The 21,875-nt window shown below is 38.0% G+C and overlaps 1 protein-coding gene across 7 annotated transcripts in view; it reads left to right on the top strand.

Moving 5' to 3' along the window:
• The first annotated feature begins 10,524 nt into the window (after nt 1-10,524).
• Nucleotides 10,525-21,875, top strand: part of HELZ (helicase with zinc finger) — a 180,531-nt gene continuing 169,180 nt past the window's right edge. For 2 of the 7 annotated variants that reach the window (XM_083355430.1, XM_083355428.1), the window contains exons 1-2: nt 10,525-10,565; nt 11,058-11,215. Coding sequence is in view for 3 of the 7 variants with exons in the window: in XM_083355426.1 (XP_083211552.1) it covers nt 11,170-11,211 (42 nt within the window). In the remaining 4 variants the exon portion in view is untranslated. Of the gene's footprint in view, nt 10,566-10,793; nt 11,216-21,875 lie in introns of those variants that run through there. The other 5 variants (XM_083355431.1, XM_083355429.1, XM_083355427.1 and 2 more) reach the window with 3 other exon arrangements.

Genomic DNA, 21,875 nt, shown 5'->3' with positions numbered 1-21,875 from the left:
TAATTCTTCTGAGTTTCTATCTGCCGTGACAATGGTGCCTCCTTTATATGACATTCAACTTACATGATAGATATATTTTTATTTTCCCTGTGATTCCTTTTGCCTTTTCCAGAGGGGGTCTAGGACAACTCAGTGCCGCCAACTTGCCACAGGACAACTCGCCACAGGACAAGAGTTACACTAACATTGAAGGAATAGTGGAATAGAATCATTAAAGAAAGGATGCAAAAGAAGGGACAAAATGAAATGTAAATGGCAACAATTAAAATATTTTTCAAATTATTGTAAATACTTGAATTGTTCCTCAGAATTGTCCCACGGTGAGTTGGTCGTGCCAAGTTGTCCCATTCTGTTCTAGAGCAGAGGTCCCCAACCCTTTCGGCACCAGGCATTGGTTACATGGAGTTTTTTCCGTGGACCGGAGGGGTGTGGTTTTCTGTGCTGCCTGCATTCCATGGATGGGGCTTTGCTTTTTTGTGCGGCCCAGTACTGGTCCACGGATTGGGGGTTGGGGACCCCTGTTCTAGAGTCCATTTTAAACACTCATCAGAGACATTCATTCCATTAAGTCATTGCTTAATCGAAGTTCGCTGAATAAACCAATTGGCCATGTCTGTACTGTAATTTAAAAATTCTTGTGGCTGGGATACTAGAACGTACCAATTAAACCAATTGCATTATATGTGTTGTGTGATCCAGGTGAAAATTAACATCCATTCCATCAAGATAGTTTTCTAGATTACAGACTTAGCAAACTGAAAAAGCTCTTGTTTTCAAGGGCCTCTCTCTCTATGATTCCTGTATACAATACATTTGAAACCATGGTGGGAAAGTCACAATTTACTGAAATAAGCTGGTAGGTACAGTATTTCACCTTTATCTCTTACCCTTAAATTATAACTAACTTAATTGTATATGAAACTGCTCAATGGCAAGTCATTAATGATGCCTTGCACGGGCTGTATATTTTCTATAATACATAAAGTTGGTTTAAAGATTGTTTAGTGGACATAGTATCAAAAAAGGAGTGCTGTTGATTGCAAACCAGACAAGTATTGCTTTATAGGTAGCCTTAGTTTAAAAAAAAAGTTCTTGCCTAACATATGCGTATGACAACTTAATCTGTCAGACTGGAATGGTGTATTAACATGCAAATCCTTTTTCTTCAAGAGCTGATGAAACCCCATTAAAGTTCCTTCTTTAACTAATAAGATTCAAACTCATTTCCATTTCCAATGGAAGAGAGGAGCGTTGTAAAGTATAATTTTGATGAAAAAATGGCACAAAAACGTACTTGAAAAGCAAGTTACAGTATAAGCATTTTAAACAAAAGTAGCTGATTTTGTTTTCTGAAATGTTCAGCAGTTGCAACTACCCTACACAATTTATTTCAATAGATAAATATTTTCTTATTATTCACCAGCAGAATATCATTCTCAGTGTATACCACCATGAACCTTTTGGAAAGATGGTTAAAGAAATGGGATTACAGTATCAGATAATGTGCTGAATGCTTATTACATTTATCTAGAATGAGGTAAATCAATATATGCACTGATTTGTCTGAGCAAGAGTGTAAATTTTTAGGGTGTCTACTTGAGATATAATTTTAATAAGGAATAGGAGTCTATGTTGTAATTCCATGCAATTCTGTTGTGCTTGAATTTAAAAAATGATCAGATTTACTACTGATTGCCACTTAATGCTTCTAGACAATTGCTACTTGTTTATACAGTACTTTGGTAAGATTAGGTCACAAGATGACATAAACCATGGTTTTTAGTTAATTGAGATTTGGTAAATGACAAACGGTTGGATTTGCAGAACATACTAAAATAAATAAAATGGCTGGATTCATGTAACTTAAGCCAAAATTAAATAAACTGCATTATGGCTTAATATGCTGTGAGAAATAAGTCATATAACATCTATTAGGATGATTTATTAAGTGTACATACAAAACCCACAAATTTTGCTTAAATAACAGCATAAATATAGTATTCACTATACATTTTCAAAAATAACCTGGCGCCCACTGAATGTTTTAGACAACCTCTCTTACCAGTCATACGTTGTGCTGTGAGGGAGTTGAGCTTGTTGTCATTCAAAACATTTGATGGGCACGATGTTGGCTGTGTTTTACTTTAATGGATAGCATTAGCAATAGAGTGCTGATTTTGAAACATGATTTGGGATTTGGGTGTGTATTCTTTACAGAGTATGTCATTTTTCATAGAACTATGTCTAAGAGAAGCGTGTATACATTTTTACATATTACCAAAGCACTTTCTGAAGGGATCTGGAGAACTTTGCATGCATTCTGTAGTTTCTAAAAGGTAAAAAGAGTATGGGGCAAATAAAACCTATACAATCCAACTTCCCTAAACCAGTAATATGTCCCCTTGTACTTACTGCTCTTAATTTATATCGCCAATACATCATATCTTTTTTTAAAAATCCCATTTATATCCTGCCCTTCTCCGAAGACTCAGGGCAGCTTACAATTTAAAGCACAAATCAATGTGCTTAGCAATATCTCTACCTTTAATTATATCTAAATACTAGAATCAGGTGGAATGGTGTTTTGGTCCTGCCAGTCTAAACCTCTGTGCAAGAATCCAAATTATTGCACTTGGATAGGCTCAGCCTGAACCCGGGCAATTGATTGCAGTGTCAGACTGTTGCTATTAGGAAGAGTTCTCAACTGTTTAAATGATATCTGTGTTTTGTTATTTAAATCCTTATTCTTTGTTTTTTCAACATTTGAAAAAATGCGCTCATGACCCTCTGTTTTCTCCAGGTTAAACATTCCCAGATCATTCAATTTCTCAATAGTGTTTAGTTGCCTTTGCCTGAACCTGTTCTAGTTATTCTGAGAAGGATCAACATAACGTGTACATAAAAACTAAAAGCAAGAGTAAGAATAATTATGTGGTATGAAAAGGCAATGTTTTTAGTTCCAAAGGCTAGATATGTTACCAAACTAGTGGAAAGTCCATAAAGTCTACTTTCTTAATCATTTTTTTTTCTTCCATGGTAAGTTGGGAAAGTTGCTAGTCTGCTTCCAAAATTCAGAGGACTTAAAGGTGGGGGGGAGGCTTGAGGATTGCAATTGGCTCTTAGCTCACAGGTACCTTACTCCCTGCTATAGGTCAAACAATATAATTAGGAATGGTGATTAACTACTTTCCCAAAATCCCTTTAGCCTCAAGGGAAATATATTTTGCTTCTCAACTTGACTACGGTAATTATTTTCCTGACATTAACAGAACTAAAGTATTGAGCATCAGTTAACCACTGGTCCAACCTGAATAGCTTGCAACCCAATAATAAATCAGTATTACTGGTACATGACTCATTTTATGGCACCAAAGAAAACTCTAGGCAATTTGTTGTCTTCTACCCCTTTTCAAAGCAGGTACCGAGTAATTGCACACCATGAAATGTATGAACTTTAATATCAAACAAGGAGCAATCTTTGTAGAAAGAAATGATCCTTTATTCTCCAATCAAAAGGTGATTTGTAATTAGAGGTGGAGAAAGCTGCTGTGTATTCAAATGTAAAACTTGCTAGTTTTTGTTGGAGGGATAAGCATGGTGAAATTAACACTTGACATACTTGCCTTTGCAAAAGCACTGCACTGCAAACTGCTTTTCTGAATTTCCAAAATTTCTTTACCTTGAAATAGTTATCACCTCCATCATTAAAGGTGATATGTATTCTCGCACTGTGAGTAAATCGGCAATTGAGCCGAGGCCTGAGACAGGAGGCTGAATTAGCATTAGGTTTTGTTTCTGTCCTGACCAACTGGGTTCACATTAAAGTCCGGAGGTATACAAAGATCTAGCTCTCTTGAAGAGTCCATAATGCTGGGAAAGGGGGTAGGAAGGAGAAGGAAGGTGACCAGTGCACAATCTGGAGGTCCTTCTGAACTCATGGCTTGTGTTTAAGGAACAGTAAATACCAGCAGTAACTATAGATCTAATTGAAATTTGGAAAATTCACAAGTCCATATTTGATAATTTGTAAAAATAATTTTATTAAGAATTAATGAAAAGGAAAAAAACCTGAATTACAAAAAAACCTACAAAAATAAAAAAATCCAAAAAAAAGTGAAATAAAGTTAACTTCCACCTTCATCCTAGCAAGTAAGGATAATTTTAATAGTTTATTGCCATCTCTAAGTTCAACATAATCTCTCTTCACTCAATAGTTCGCCCCTTAAATAACACAGTCTAAATGTTTGTCAGTCACTCTTTGTCAGCAAAAAATCCAATGGGGCAACCAGTTATATTTTTCATTTAGCCCTGATAGAATTAGGCAAACGCAAATGCAGTCCTGCTCCCAGTAGGATATCACTTCTCTGTGGCACTCACAGGAAATGGCATTCCTGATCTTTCCGATGGATTGTAAAGAGCTCTAATTTTCATTTGTCCTGGTCTATATTTTCTTTGGCTCTGAGAATTACAAATTACACTTGTAGAGTACAGTAGTGAAATAGCAATTTACACGGTTGTGAGTCACTGTAGAAAATAATTGTAGACTTTCTATGCAAACTTTCCATTTGTATCAAGTGCAAAACATGTTATTCTCCCAATATTTTGCCGTGGATAAATTCCATAGTCTTTTATAGGCTGCATCTCCGTGACATACCTCTTCAGGTCAGTGGTGCCCAAATTGCATTGTTCACTTTTTGAAAATCAAACTTGTCCAAATTAGGCCACAGTTCAACCTGCTGCTACACCATATTCAAGGTTTGTTATTAGTTTACTTATCTTGACGCTAACTTGAAGTATGACTTAGCCATTTCTTTCCTCTGACCTAGAGATAGGAAACTAGAGCATTCAGCAAACATGAAAATTGTGCCAGGAATGAAATGTGCTGCACGCAGGCACCACAGTGCCTATGCAATGTCCTAATGATTTATTTAATTCCCTACAGTTTCTATGATGGAAATTGTGATTTATTTTATCTGACCAGTTGCCTTGCAAATATATAAAGAAACTCCATATGAATTACATTTAACTCAGATCTCTCCCCCTGTGGCCAAGCTTCATGAGTAAATACATTCTTCACAATAGAAACTTTTGTACCATAAAAGTACAATACAGTATGTCAATTTTCAGGGTTTTAGTATAGATCTCTTTGAAGACCATTTTAACCTAAGAAGTCGGCAGAGGAACAAAAAGGTATTTGCAGTAGCAGTTAATTGGCATCTGTCACAATGTTGATTATTTGTACTTTAGATTCAAATATTAACTACTGAAATAATTAAAAACTTAAACGTTTGACCAAAGCCCAAGTTTTGAAAGTAGATTTTTTTCCTCAACATTTATTTAGTAATTGGGCTTCCACACCATTCTCATCATTACCATCTATTGATTGATAGGGTCCGGTACAATTTTAACCCTTTTTCTAGACAATTTTTGTCACCCAAAGTAGCTTACCTCCATTAAAACGGGAAGGATGGGACCTGCTTAAAAACTGCAGAGGCAAGAAACACAATGAACAGGAAAGTAGAAAATCCCAAAAGAGGGTAAGGGAAATAAATTGCCCCCCTTTTCTCCTCATTCTGTTTCTTTTTCTTCGAACAAAGGAGTAGGTTCATGCACTGTACTAAGCCATGATTTTGTTAAGAAGCCACAATGGCTGGATTCACACAACATATTAAGCCCAAACCTATCAGATCATATTGTGACTTAATGAGATGCATAACTCCATGATTAAATCAAATGAGGCACATTCCTTCTCCAAAGATACACTAACTTGGGGGTTGTCTTTGCATTATATATTAACCAATGTTTAACTAAACATGGTATTTATTAGTGAATTAACTGTTTAAGTTTGCACCAGCTACTGAAACACAAAGCAGTCAACTAATCATCTTTATCCCACTTTGAATCCAAGGACAATATCTCTAATCAGTGCCTCTAGATTAAAAGTCTGTTAAGTTTATATTCCTGAAACCTTGGAATTTCCAGTTGCTTAAGGATGGTCCCTTTCATCTTGACAGTAGTAAAATGCAGGTCCTCAAGAGCCCAGGCAGGCAAGCTGGAGCACAGACCTTAGCTATGTTGAGACGTGTTTATGCAACTTGAATTACTGAACAATACCCAGAATCACAAAAGTAGTCTACCGCAAGGGGTGTCACGGCAGGGCAACTGATGCAATATAACTCAAGTGAACTATGTTATTCTGCATTGCTCACCAGAAACTATTATTCCCATTCTTTACTAAATATCCTGATCGTTCCAATTTGTTTTATCTCAAGATGGGAGGTTTTGAAAGAGGTCATGTATTTGCCAGATGCTACTACCAGCAGAGGCAAGAAGCGTATTTTTAAGATAGTCAAGAATGCTAGTAAGGACTGTGATGTTGATGCTGTTGTACATTTTGGCATGAATGATCTGTCCCAAAAAGATATATTCTCTGTGTAGAATGATTTCCAGAGCTTGGGGAGGAACTTTGTAGGATAGGCTTTAGGCTTGCTTTTTCATGACCACGGAGACGTCCTCGGACAAGCGCTGGCTCTTTGGCTTTGAAACGGAGATGAGCACCGGCCCCTAGAGTCGGAAACGACTAGCACGCATGTGCGGGGGAACCTTTACCTTTTAAGGAACAAAAAGGAAAAGGCCAGGGTATAGCGGAGTTTAATGTGTGGTTAAAGGAGTGGTGTAAAGCAGAAGGCTTTGGTTATATTAGTCATGATGTATGCAGCTGGTCTAATGAAAAACTGAACAAAAGAGATGGTTTATTTATTTATTTATTTTATTTTAATCCCATTTATATCCCGCCCTTCTCCGAAGACTCAGGGCGGCTTACAATCTAAGCACAAATCAACGTGCTTAGCAATAGCCTTCATTCTATGTATATGCCTGCTTATTAGGGCTTTCGCCCCCCCCCCCAAGCGGCACTTTACAAAGTCAGCTTATTGCATCCATCAAAGAAAGGGACTGAGTTACTTGGCATTAAATTCACAGATTTTCTGGAGAAACATTTAAACTAAACAACGGGGACAGAGAGTTAATTGATATAGAACACTTATGTCCTCAGCAATCTAAAACTAATAGGCTTATCAGTGCTTGTAACATAGATGTTTGTGCGGGTTAGAATATCAACCTTGCTGTCAAGGAAAATCAAGCTTTTGATAGTGCACCATACCATATACACTAATCAAACAAGTGGTAAGGAAGTAGGGGAACTCAGGCACAAAACAGGTTATGTAGAAAGTAAACACAGGGTCAGTCAAAAGGGACTCAAATGTCTATACACCAATGCACAAAGTATGAGGAATAAGCTGGGTAAATTAGAAATTCTAGTAAACGAGGGCAGATATGATATTTTTGCCATTATGGAAACTTGGGATGAAACCCACACATGGAATATACAGCTAGAGGGATTTAAATTATTTAAAAGAAACAGACCAAATAAAAGAGGAAGTAAGAGTTCCACTATATGTAGAAAATAATTATATATCTACAGAAATAGAGCATAACAATGATGAAAACTGTCTTGAATGCACTTGGGTCAATATAAAAGGGGGGGAAATGACTGCCATAGGTGTATACTATAGGCCACCCAACCAACCAGAGGAAATAGATGTACTTTTTGCTAGTCAGTTACTAAGGTATGTAGGAAGCACATCACAATAGCATTGGGGAACTTTAACTACCCTGACAAAAGTCAAGGAAATGATTGGTCCATTAATGGAAGAAAGTGGCAAGAAGGTGACAAGCAACAGGGAGAAAACAGAACTGTTTAACTCTTTTTTTGCATCCATCTTTACACAAAAGGAGAAAACAGTCCAACCTATCAAAACAGTACAGTAAAAAGTAGTTTAGGAGTACAAGTGAAAATAGGCAAGAAAATGAAAAGTGAGCACCTGTCCACCCTACATGAGTGCAAATCACTAGGACCAGATGGATTACACCGCAAGGAATAGGGGTGACATGACAACAGTGTTCCAATATTTTAGGGGTTGCCACAGAGAAAAGGGAGTCAGGCTATTCTCCAAAGCACCTAAGGGCAGGACAAGAAGCAACGGATGGAGACTAATCAAACAGAGAGGCAACCTAAAACTAAGGAGAAATTTCCTGACAGAACAATTAACCAGTGGAACAACTTGCCTCCAGAAGCTGTAAATGCTCAACACTGGAAGTTTTTAAGAAGAGACTGGACTGCCATTTGTCTGAAATGGTATAGGGTTTCCTGCCTGAGCAGGGGGTTGTAATAGATGACCTCCAAGGTCCCTTCCAACATTTTTATTGTTATTATTATTATATTATATTATATTCTGATCAGATCAATCTCATTTTATTTTCCTGACCACAGCCAAATACTGCTCTATAGTCTGCACAGTATGATGTATTATTAGCTCTAATCCTTTTTAGATATTTTCAAATAATTTTATTTTTCTTTTATCTTAATTGTGATCTTTGGGTTTTATTTGCTGGTCTAGGACCAAATATTTATTTGATTTGATTTGAAGAAATTGGCACAATGACATCATATCTGCCATCTTAATGACTTGGACCCAATGCCTATAGTGAAAAAACTGACTATGATCATTTTTCATACTTATGACCATTGCAGCATCCCCATGTTACATGATCAAAATTTGGATGTTTGGCAACTGGCTCATATTTATGATGATTGCAGTGTCCTGGGATCATGCGATCACCTTTTGCAGCCTTCTGACAAGCAAACTCAATGGAGAATCCAGATTCACTTTACATTAACAACTGCAGTGATTCATTTAACATCTGTGGCAAGAAAGGTCGTAAAGAAAAGGTCGTAAAATGGGGCAAAACTCACTTAGCAATTATCTTGCTTAGCAACAAAAATCATGGGATGAATTATAGTTGTAAATTGAGGACTACCTGTATTTGTTCCAGACACTGAAGGCTTCTTAGAATTTTAGAATTTTAGAATTCAGTGAAAATGTGAAAGAAAGGTAAATCTATTCAGAAACCTCAGAAAGTGCTTACATGAGAAAAAAGTAAAAGGAAATGATTGCAGATACTGTTCTTGGTTTTAGATCTGCAACACCATAAATGTAAAAAATAAGCTATACATTTGTGTAAAAGTATCAATAAATAAACAAATGCACCAACTCTTCACTTGCAGGAAACTGCATGACATCTAAGAGATTGAGTGACAAATTAGATTAAGTGATATGACTGACATGCTGTTTGCCTTTAAGAATTTGTTATCCTTGGAAAGCTGGAGAAAAATAGCTGGAGGTTAGTTTTTCAGAGCGGCAGTTATTTGCTACTTAGCTGTATTATCTGATATATCACTAGATGAAAACTCGTTTTAGTACCATCAAGTAGAACTACTTTTAATTCCTAGATGCAGCATAGTGCAATAAAAATTTATAAATAGAAAAAAACCCACATTTAAGTCAGGCAGGATGACTTAATTGCTATTTCCAATTTATATGAATCAGTCACAAGATGGTTGCAATTTCTAAGCCCAAATTTCTCAGAATTGATTACATTTTGAAAAATAATGTTATTTATTAATAATTTAATTAATGTGCAAATCTCTACTTGTTCCTCTTAGGGAAGGGAGGTCAAGATTGATATTGAGCAGCTCTGCAGCCAGCCACATTTTGCTCGGTAGGCTGCTCAGGCGTTGATCCTTTCTGCCCAAATGCAGGTGGTACTCAACTTACAACCACAATTTAGACCCAAATTTCTGTTGTTAAGTGAGGCATTTGTTAAGTACGTTTTTTGCCCCGTTTTACGACCTTTCTGGCAGGTTAAGTGAACAACTGCGGTTGATAAGTTAGATGACCTGTTGTTGAGTAAATCCGGCTTCCCCCATTGACTTTGCCGGTCAGAAGATCGCAAAAATCGATCCCCATGATGACCTTAGGACACGGCAACCGTCATAAATACGAACCACTTGCCAAGCATCTGACTTTTGATCCTGGGACCCTGAGGATGCTGCAAAGGTCGCAACTGTGAAAAAAACGGTCACGAGTCACTTTTTTTTCCCCAGGCTCGCTGTAACTTTAAACCAGGGATCTTCCAACTTGGCCCTTTTATGACTTGTGGACTTCAACTCCCAGAATTCCTCAGCCAGGCACACTGGCTGAGGAATTCTGGGAGTTGAAGTCCACAAGTCATAAAAGGGCCAAGTTGGAAGACCTCTGCTGTAAACGGTCGCCGAAGGAGAGGATGTAAGTCGAGGACTACCCGTACATCAAAAACAAGCGACCGGGTAGAAACCGCCGATTCCCGAGCCTACCAACCATCTTGCCTTCCCTCTCGTTGCACACCCCCCCCCGTCCCCCCCACCGCACCGCTCGAGGCAAACCACCCGACCTCCCGCCGCCTTTTCGCTCTTCGCCAAAGAGACGGGAAGGCTTTCCTCGCTTCGAGTTTTTCTTTCGCTCCGATCCGGGCGCGCGAGGGGAGGAGGCGGGAGGGGGGGAACGAGGAAGGAGGCGGTGAGGAGAGAGAGAGAGAGAGAGAGAGAGAGGAAGACACTTTTTACCCACAATGCTTTGGGAGGACGTTGACAAGTGGATCCAAGATGGCGTAGAAAGTAATGACAGGTAAGTCAGGACTTCCCTATTTGCTGGCTAGGAAAAACGGAGAGGCGAGGGTCGGGGTCTCCGCCGGGGATTGGGACGGGTAAGAAGCCCCCGAAGCCGCCTGGGAAAGCGCGGGGTCCCGCGGGGTGAGGGGAAGGCTTCGGTCCTCGGCGGAGCGCGAACGGGGCTGGCCGGAGAGGGCCCTGTGCCTGCGGAGGGGCCTGCAAGAAGTCGAAGTCCGGAGGGGGGGCCCCGGCTGTTTACGCCGAAGCTCCGGCCGGGGTCCTTGGCCACGCAACTGCTTCGTGGGGCGGAGAGGTAGAGCGGGGTCGGTCGGTTGCGAAGGAAGGCGGATTCCGGGTCCTTCAGTGGCAGGCGAGCGATACCTTCAAGGCTTCGGAGGCGAGAGGCGCAAAACCCACCCTGGAGGCTGGGCTCTGTGTGTGTATTTCTGATTTCTTTCCCCCCTTTTTTTTCCCCTCTTTTTTTTTTTACTTATTTTTTTTTTTGAAGCGAAGTCTGAGACTTAGCTTTTTACAGGGCGGGGGTAGGAAAAGCGAATTCCTCGAGAATCGTCTGGGCTTTTGTGAAAGGCTTAGCAACCAACAACTCTTAACGTTTATAAATGGAAAGATCCCCTTCCCTCTCGCCACCCAGAAGCGGTCACGTAGGTATTTGTTACCCATTTCTATGAAGCGGCACTTCTTGGTTTCCTGAAGTTGGAAGTAAATTATGAATACGGAATTTTTTTTGTTTTGTTTTGTTTTTCTTCGGCTCGAACATTTGGGAGCCATGGCTTGAGTTGTGAAGGGAAATGCTCAGATACTGGGGATCACGAGCTTTAGAATGAATTCCTTTTTAGGGTCCTTCAAGCAAGATAGCTGAAAAAGTTAATGTTTAAAAGCAATTGCAAAAGCAGAGCATGATACTGTAGTTAATTGCATAGGGAATAAGAAAAGAATGTATCCTGTCTGTACGTTAAAAGTTATTGTTTTCAGATTTAGTGTGTATAATAAATATAAAAACCATAACTTTAATATACTTTTGTATCAGTGTTTTGATTGAAATATCAATGTGCATATTTGTGCAGGTATGTGCTTGTATATCAATATTTTAAATATGTGGATGAAAATACACGTGCAACAAAAATGTCTTAAAAATCAGTTTTCTTATTGGAATTTGTCTTTTGGGCTTGGTTTTAGAAGCATCTAGTTTCACAATATGTAGAGGGATTTTTTTGTGTACAAACATAACTTCTTCTGCAAAACAATTTATAAGTAGCAATTAAGTTTCATTAAGATGAGATTATAATTGTAGAACTAAATCTTGAGAGAATAGGCGTCCATACTGCAATCAAATAAGAGGAAATGACCTTAATGTTTGTAACTCAACAATATGGTTGATATAATTTAGTCTTTCACAGCAAATACCACACAGACTGGTGGTACTTAAATATATGATTGTGTAAGTTTTCATGGATCTTAACCTAAGTCATCAGATTCATGGATTGATTGAAACCTGCACTAAAGAAACTGTAAGGATTTAAGCATTATCCTTTCAACCTGTTCAGTTATGATTTAAATCAGAAGATTTTTCCAGACCTTTCCAGCATAAATAAAATAAAAAATACAGTTTTATTAAGGCTACCGTTCCCGCTTAACTGAGAATACATAACAATTAATTTAATCTTCTGAGTAAATGTGTATAGGATTATAATGTAATTATTGTGTGGAAATGATAGCTTTTTTAATTAAAAGGAAATGCAAAGACATAGAAAAAAGTATATGTCACATTATTCCACTAGTACAATTTAAAATTATAAGACATCTATGGGGAATAGTGTGTGAGTGTGTGTTTGCGTGTGTAATTCCTAAAATAAGTATCTTGTATTAGAAGAGAGAAAGGGCTTAAAACTTTGGTTATTTTGAATTTGCTCATAACAGGTATAGAATTTTAAGAAGATGTAAGCTTAAAACGCTAACAAAATTTAAAATTCCAAAATTAAAGCTGAGGAGACTAGTAGTGAGATTAGGTTTTTGTGGAAAATTATGGTCTGTTTTCAGGTCATTTAGTGCAATACAACTTTTTTCTCTGTTATTTATAGCTGGTGATCAAATATTTTCTGTGACCTAATGTTTGATAATGATTGTAGTACTGCTAATACATTTTATAAATCTAAAGCCTTTACATTTTCAAATCTTGGTTGTATAAACAAAATATCTTACTTGTCATTTTTCTAGATACAAATGTGTTAAATTAATGGAGAAAAAATGCAATAAGGCAACAAATTCAAATACAGTGAAAGAGAATCACTGTCATATAGTTGTGGAACTTCAAATTGTCTAGAAAGTGGCATCAGATTGCGGCTGAATATATTAATATTGATTTAATTCAGATGATTGGTGTAAGGATTTTGAGAGAATATATAACATTAATTCATTCATGAGGTTTTTGCACACACACGGAAGTGTTTTGCAAGTGCTAAATATTTTATTACCTGTTCTTTTCTTCAACGTAAGAAAATACAGGACCATTTTAAGAGATGCCACTTCTACTATTTATTTATTTAGAGATTTATATCCTGCCTTTCGTGCCTCAGGCTCTTCCATCTCACTCACCCACCTCTGCCATTGCAGTAAGAATGTGAGGTGGGTTGGGCTGAGAGTAATCTGACTGCAGTTACTCAATAAACTTACCAGGAAGATCTCTTGTTTGCGTTAACAATAAGTTCTGAATACATCTCAAAAAAGAAAAAGAAAACGAGGCTCAAACATTTTATGAAAATATGTTTACTTTGAAAGAATTAAAAAGTACTAAATGCCCAGCTTCTTTTAACTTGTGAATTCCCACAGAGACAATGTGTTCTGTTTATTACAAAGAGCAGTTTATACAGAATGATAATTTTTAAGTTGTTATCCCTTGGTTATTAATTTCATGGGATTTCTGAGTAAACTAAAGCTACAATTTTAAATCCACTTACTGCTATGCTCACATGGTTAGATTCATACATCATCCTAAGTAACATATCACAGCTGAGAAACCATGTTATCTGAGTTAAAACAGGATACTAGGCCAAAATCAAATCATATCTGATGTCCTTGCTGGTAAGAAATAAACCATAGAATATATAGCAAGGACTACTTCTATTTAAGTGTTGTGTATCTCGGACTCCTCTTTTTAAAGAAAGGAGTATCTAATCTAGTTTTCCAATAAAACTTACCTACTAAATCCCTGTTTCAGATTTAGTAATTATAATATGAAAGATAAAACAATTCTAATGTATAATAATATTTAAAGCTCATATTTTTCTAGTTTTAGAAATGTTAAAATGGAATCTAAATACAGTTATTTTGCTGAAAACATTGTTTTCATCAGTCATGAGAGCGATGAATCTATTTTTAATATTATATAGTATCTCCTTAATTCAAGTGATTGTGGTAGAATCACAAACATTTTATTTATTTATTTATTTTAATCCCATTTATATCCCGCCCTTCTCCGAAGACTCAGGGCGGCTTACAATTTAAGCACAAACCATAGCAAATATTTTGTCCTGAAATGTTACTAGTGAAGAGTGTATTTTACTTAACCAATCAGGGTTAATTGACTTAATACTTTTATGAGTCCTCAGTGAAAAATATGTAGAGTGTAGTGTTGTAAAACCCACACATTTTATATCATTTTTAGCACCTATGTATCTCCAGTCGCTTCCTAACATAAATGTTTGCCTGCTGTTAGTGTACGTGCTCACTTTTAATTACAGGTTTGCCCATCCTGTAAAATTTTTTAGCCAGTGTTTCACTACTGGGCATATTTAAGAACTGTAGTTACATACTTTTGCCATGTCTTATTGTAAATCTCCTATGGAGGAACCTGATTGTGTGCCATAAAGTAGGGGTCCTCAACCCCCAGTCCGTGGCCCAGTGTTGGGCTGCAGCTTGTTGAGAACCAGGCTGAGGAAGTGGTAGGTGAGCATGCACGCATACATAAAGCTGCATTTATGAAAGTGGCATGCACACGCAGCCATCCTCCCCCCACCCCACTGTGATCACCATCGGTCCGCTGAGCTGGAAAGGTTGCCGACCACTCTTAGGAAGTAGCCAACCTTCTTTTACTTATATTGCCTTTAATTGTGTCGCTAAGCAATATTCCTCCTAATGTATAGTTCTTTGTAACTGTATTCAGCACCCCAAAATAACAGAAACTCATCTAATTTTGTTGGTTGGGAAATATAGCTGTGTTATCATCAGTGTATTTCTTTTCTCCCATATCATTTTAGTGACCACAATAAGGAGGAAAAAATGCATCATTTTTTAAAAAAAATTATTTACAGTTGCTCACTTTTATATTCCCTGAGTAACACATAGGAAGTTCACCTACATTTGACTAGCGACTCATGGTGTATCTGCACTTGAAATAATCTTTTATGGAAAGCCTCAGAAGGGCTATTCCAATTTTAATGTTTTCTCTTAGGATGTTATTTATTACTTGTAGCTTTTTAGGGAAATGTCTAACTGCTATGCTTTAATCACAGTTTGTAAGTGTGGATTGCTTAGTGATTATTTTGCCCAGCTCATGGTCCAGATGTTGGTCCTAATAGCCTGTATTGATGGTTAATGTATCTTTAGGCAGCAGCTGTTTTTTTAGGAGTAAAAGCTAAGGATTAGAAGTGGCAGAGGTGGTCATATAGCATCATCATCATATGATCATCATCCTCATCCTCATCTGTCTGCTCCTTTCTGGAGTTTTGTTCTGAAAAGACACAGGCAGGGATAGGATTATTCTCCGTTTTATATTGTGTGGATCTGCTTTTTTGAAAATAATAATAATAGTAATAGTAATAAGAATTCAGTTCAGTTCAAGTTTATTATAGCCCTAAGGCCAGACACAAGCAAAATATTGAATAAAAGAGGTATTGCATTCTTGCAGATACATGTATGTGTGTTATAAGAGAAACAATTATAAAATAATTAAGGGGTCTAAAATAATTAAGAACATAGTTACTAAAATAAATCCAAATAAAATAGCAAATTCCAATCCTAAGTAACGGTATGGCATACAGGTAGTCCTCAACCACAATTGAGCCCAAAGCAAGACAGTGCCAAGTGAGTTTTGTACTATTTTACGATCTTCCTTGCCACAGCTGTCAAGTGAATCACTGCAGTTGTTAAGCTAGTAACATGGTTGCTAAGTGAATCTGGACTCCCCATTGACTTTGCTTGCCAGAAGCTTGCAAAAGGTGATCACTTGACCCCGGGACACTGCAACCATCACAAATACATGGCAATTGCCAAGTGTCTGAATTTTGATCACGAGACCATGGGGATGCTATAATGGTTGTAAGTGTGAAAAATGGTCCTAAGTCACTTTTTTCAGTGTTGTTATTTCAAACGGTCACTAAATGAATGGTTATAAGTCAAGGACTTACTGTATCGTAAAAATGGTAGCATAGAACTAAGCAACATGAGAGGTTATTTTCAAGTCCTTGTCTGAGAGTAGTGGCATTTCATAGCACCTGGACATTTTTTCAGGACATCTGACTCTACCTGGTCATTTTTTGAAAAAAATGCTTTTTTTGAAAGTAATAATTCTAAAAATCCAGGAAATGCTCACCAGTTGGCATACTGAACAGAAGGTGAGAGGCTGGAAAGCCAAAGCCAGCTTTGATTTGCTATGTTATATAAGGCATGTTTGCTCATTTACTCCCTTAACCACAGTTAATGCAAAACCATGTAAAAGTGATCTTAGAATGGTAGGAATGTGAACTTTACTAATCAAGGTATGGCTGAGAGTACATTCTGAGTTTCTTCTATATCTAATAATTTTTTTTCCTTTTAAAAATGGGAAAAAATCAATCTTCCTCTATTTAGGTAAATAAAAAACCATTAAACAAAACCAGCAATGCACAGTTTTAGAATAACATTACAGCTTATATTTACTCGCCTAACATATATAAAAACCATGATAAGCATTTACCTTTGACCAGGTCCTACTGACAGACATTCTGGAGTTGTGGAGAGATTTTTCGCCTAATGTTTAGACTAAAATTTAATGTCTAGTCTCTGTCCCATAATTGGTTACTCAAGGCTGAAGTTTCTTGAATGATAGTATTTTCTCTGAGAATTAATATCTGCAAAAAAGGAAAAAAACCAACCATGTTTTTATCTACCTTTGGAATAGAAAAATCTTTGTGAACAAATGTGTGGCCTCATGGTCATATTCTAACATACTTGCTGCTTTGTTCTGAAGATAATGAATATAAGAAAAATTCTCCTGAATCAAGCCAAAGGCCTATTTAATCCACCTTTTTATGTCCTACAGCAGGGGTGTCAAACTGCCGGCCCGTGGGCTGGTCACATCATGCAGAGCCCGCACCCACCCCAGCTCTGGCAGTGTGAAAAAAGACATGATACGTCATAACACGTCATGTGACACGGCGAGTTTGACACCCGTGTCCTACAGTGACTAACTAAAAAGAATTCCTTTTCCACTGTTGTTCCCAACAGTATTTAAGGTATGAGGCCTTGTGCAGCTATATGGTTATCCTTCTCTCTAATACATTGTTAAGTTGCAAAGAACTTTGTCAGTATCTTTGTTTTAATGTTCATTGTGTGCATTGACTACGGATACTACTACTTTTTCCTGTTACCTTAAAGCAGTAACAGTAAAGGCAGCATGGAAAAGAGAGCATTGCATGCTATTTTTTAACATTGGTGAAATTCGTGTCTTTTTATTGGCCAAGTAAGGGATCTACAGAATAAAAGGTGAAGGTTTCCCTGTCAGTTGTGTCTGACTCTAGGGCACATTGCTCATCTTCTTTTCCTAGCCAAGGGAGCCAGCGTTGTCTGAAGATGCTTCCGTGGTCATGTGGCATGGCTATATGCCAAAGGTGCACGGAATGCTGTTACCTCCCACCAAAGGGGTACCTATTAATCTACTTGCATTTGTATGCTTCTGTGGTGGCGAACCCATAGGTGGCACGCAGAGCCCTCTCTGTGGGCACGCGTGCCGTCGTCCTAGTCCTAGGCATTCAGCTGGGTTTTATAAAACCTTTTCGCTTTAGGCCGCCGCCGTGTGCAAAAAAAAAAAAGGTTCAATCAATCAATTTCAACTTCTCATGGGGGAAAAAAAGATCTCGCAAAGTTGGAATTGATTGATTGAACTTTTTAGTCACACCCAGTCTGCCGTTACCAGTGCAGCCACGCCCACCCAATGGGCCACGCCCACCCGGCACCCGACGATACATAAGTGGGTTTTGGGTTGCCATTTGGGCACTCGGTCTCTAAAAGGTTCGCCATCACTGGTATGCTTTCAAACTGCTAGGTGGGCAGGAGCTGGGGCAAGTCACGGGAGCTTACCCAGATGCGTACAGCTTGAGTCTTGAACCTGGGCTGTCAGCTCTCCAGCTGACAAGCTCAGCATGTTTACACACAAACCAATAATTACTTAAATGGAATTTGTATGTGAATGCTCTAGAGTAGGTTAAAACCTATTGGGTTAGAAAGGAAAGCTGTATATTTAGTAAATAAATACATTTACAGGGAGCAAAAGAATTACAATTGAACACTTAGGTTTTAACGGCCTTTGATTGATTAAAAAACATAATGCAAATGCATTATTTGATTTCACACATGAGGGAAAGAGGCTTAGCTCAAAATTTCCCTAAGTGATACAAGTAAAAATATTTATCACACTGTTTACGTGGTTGGTTCATATCACTCCAGTCTGGTGCATCTTATGTCTGAGCTTGGGATAGGGCTTTTTTTCTTTCTCCCCCCCTCCCCTAGGTAAAAATGTGGTGCAGCTTTTAAGCAGATGGATGTTACTACCCCCTGCTGTAGAGTTTTTCAGAATTCACGATGACTGTAATGGAATATTTATTCACAAGATTTGTAGATACAGTTTTAACACTGTGAATCAACAGTATCTGGAAGCCCTATTGGGGATTTCTACTCTTTTGTCCCTGGAAATTCTTTTCTTGGGTGAGGAAGAATGGGGACGCTCCTTTCTTCAGCTCTCCTACTTTCAGAATCCAGACCTTAAATTTTATGTGACAAATAAAATTTCAGATTGCATTGCAACTTTATAAAGGATCTATATTCCTGAAGACATGTTTAAACAATTCTTAATACAATTAATTAAATGGGATGCAATTAAATTAATTAAATCAATGGGATGCAATAGCTTAATAAAAATATTTTGATTTCAGAGTTAATGAATGGCACTTTGTGTAAAAATTGGGCAGGCAACCATACTGGTAAATCTTTAGTCTTTTCTGCGTAATTCCAGTTTTACACACTGGATGCTCTCTGAACTTGTATTTATTATTTTTTTGCAGATGTTTTATTACCAAACTCAGCACTGATAATATTATTTAGTTTGGTAATGAAACATATGCAAGAAAACTACCAAGCTCATAGACCATCAAGGATCTCACAACTCAATCCTGAGCTACAAATATTCTCTTCTATCGATGAAATATTATGTATTGACTAATGTTAAATGGAGTTAACTTTCCGGATTAATACTTGCTCTTTCATTAATATAAGAGTGCCTTCTGGTTGTGGAGGAGTCTTTGATTCAACAGAGGCTCCTTGAAGGTGACTCAAATTTTTCAGCACCACCTTTGCGCTGCTCAGAGGGCCTCCAGCCTTGCAGAGGGATTTTCAGAGGATTTATAACGGGCTCACGTACTGCAGAATGCTTGTTCTGTAAGTCTTACTAGCTCCGAGAGTAGTCTTTCCTGTTTTAATACAGAAGCCCCTTGATTAATCGTCTAACAAATATATCCGAAAGCGATCAAAATCAAATCCTGCTACAAATGTTTCCAATGACGTTGTCAGAATCACTTCTCATATTAAAAATAAATTGAACTGGCTGTCATGTAATGTTGATTTTATGTGGGCTTGCCTGTTTATGTAGGAAAAATGATTTCTAGCAGATAAAGTTTAACTGAAGGGAATAATTACAGATGTTTGCATGTCCAAAGATAGTAAGCCAGAAATTTGCTCCAGATATATGAAAATAGGTATTATTCAGTGTGCCTACCACATTTTGTGTGCTGTTGAGATGAAAGAGCATAATTCCAAGTCTTTTAGGTACAGGTAGTTTTATGATGAGATAGTAGCTTACAAGCTTCCCAGGTAAATGGATAATCATGGATACAAGGAGTGAAGGGCTTACCGGTATATCCTTCATATCCATTAATTCTTGGGTTTTTGGCTGCTTGTCAACTGCTGCTTTCTGAGATTTGATGGTTCTTCTGCATTGTTTCTTGATGGGATGCCCGCGTTTGGTACTTTTTATATTGTTCTTAGCAATCATTTTGTTGCTGATTTGGCTTCCCATTCCATTTGCTTCCGAAGTAGTAAGAGGCTCCTCCACCTTAGTGGGATCCTGAGGTTAAAAAAAAATCCCTTTCCTTGATGGTATGCTTATTAAATTTTAAAGAAGTGGATAAAAATGAAATACTACACAACAACCATTTGTTTGATTAAATAGAAAAATTAAGAGGAGCTCAATAAATAGCTTCTTCTCCTTTGCAGTCTAAGCACCTCCCCTAGAATAGTATATCTTATTGATGCATGAGTTTATATATGAAGGCTCATTCCCTTATATGGGAAACTATAATCATGGAAGGTATGTACTCATTTGGACTGAATTTATATGGAAATTATCTTTCTATTGGATTTTTTTAGTTGTATAGAAAAATGGACATCCCCTCCCCCATTCCACAGAATGTTTTATTGTGGAAGTAAAAGATTTCTATTATTACAGTTCTCTACAGGAGTACACTTTCAGATGTCTCGGGATCACAACAAAAATATTGGTGACATATGCTGGATTGCATTTTTCTTTTTATTTGTACTGTAACAGATTGAATTGCTTTTCTGGGAATAAAAATCTTCCCAATGTTTTATTAGCTCAGACTGTGCTATAAAAATTAAAGCTTGTAATTCCGTTATAGAGCATTCCATGACAAAATAATCTACTTGAAGTTTTTCACCAGCCTGAGAAAATATCTTCCAGGTATCTCTACAGCATTTTGAATAGTTTGTTAAAGTTATACTTTTGACCAGCAATCCTGATAAATCAGAAGTGGATTAGGTAGGGTTTAATGTTGTTTGTATTCTGTTATGGCACTGTTTTAAAATCTGTATTTCCAGGAATCTTTGAGAGTATTGGAGGCTTTTGGGGCAAAGATGGATTTCAGAATCAGTAAAGCAATTAAATGCTTTCTCTGTTTTGTGGTCCTAAGCAGACGCAAGAAGTTTGGATGTATAGGTTTCCTGCAGGGAATTAAGAAGCCATATATATCAAGAAATATTCTGTCTAACAATGTAGTACAGGGGTGTCAAACTCAGTTTCATTGAGGGCTACATCAGCATTGCGGTTGCCCTCAGGGGGCCGGGTGGGCGTGGCCAGGGTGGGCATGGCCTACTGGATGGGTGTGGCTAGAGTGCATATGGCCTACTGGATGGGCGTGGCCAGTTCTACATCGTTCGCATCAAGGGTGCCTATGGGGGCCTGGGCAGGAGTGGGACAGATCTGAGGGTCTCTGGGCCAGGGCCAAGGCAGTGGGGGCCGTTCCCTTACTGTTTCCAGGATGGCTTCACGGGCCGCATGAAACCACTTCGCGGGTGGGATCTGGCCCCCGGGCCTTGTGTTTGACATGTCTGATGTAGTAGAATCATGCTATGTATTCTAGTCTCCAGGTTTAATTCTGGATCTTTTCTTCTCGCCTTTTTGAATCAGCTGCGGTGTAACTGCTCACTTCTCAGTTTTGAGGGTTTCTGCCTTCTGTCCCTTGTTTACAATATGGCTGTCTCAAGCATAAGAATCAGATTCCTGCTTCACTGTCTTCAATTCTTACCCCATATCTCCCTTTCTTTGTATCCTTTTCTTGACTGTGCAATCATATAGTACAAGTTGGAACTAGTTTAATAATGAGATTGTAATTCAGACAACGAATACAACAGTAGAATGCTCAGCTAAACATTCACACACAAACTCCAGGGAAGGTGAGATCTTGTGTGGTAGCCAGGGTACTGTACCAGCCATGCCAGGGCAGCTTGAAGCAGAGAGTCCAGAGAGGAAAAACCCAGAGGTTTACAGATTGCAGTCCAGAATTGTAGCTACAACAGACAAGGGTCCGGGGTTAAAAGATTGGCAGCTAATGGGAAGCAGGTCCAGATAAAAGGGGTGAGGCGGGGTAGAGAAACAAGAATGTTTTGTATCAGCCTAAGATTCAAACACAAAGGAATTCCACAAGCCAGTTTGAGTCATAAACCCTGACAAGAGAGTAAAGATACAGGAATGTAGGTCTGACTT

Source organism: Vipera ursinii, assembly GCF_947247035.1.
Source record: "Vipera ursinii genome assembly, chromosome: 2".
NCBI lineage: Eukaryota > Metazoa > Chordata > Lepidosauria > Squamata > Viperidae > Vipera > Vipera ursinii.
The sequence above is the reverse complement of the archived record's forward strand: the minus strand, read 5'-3'. Positions and strand labels throughout refer to the sequence as shown.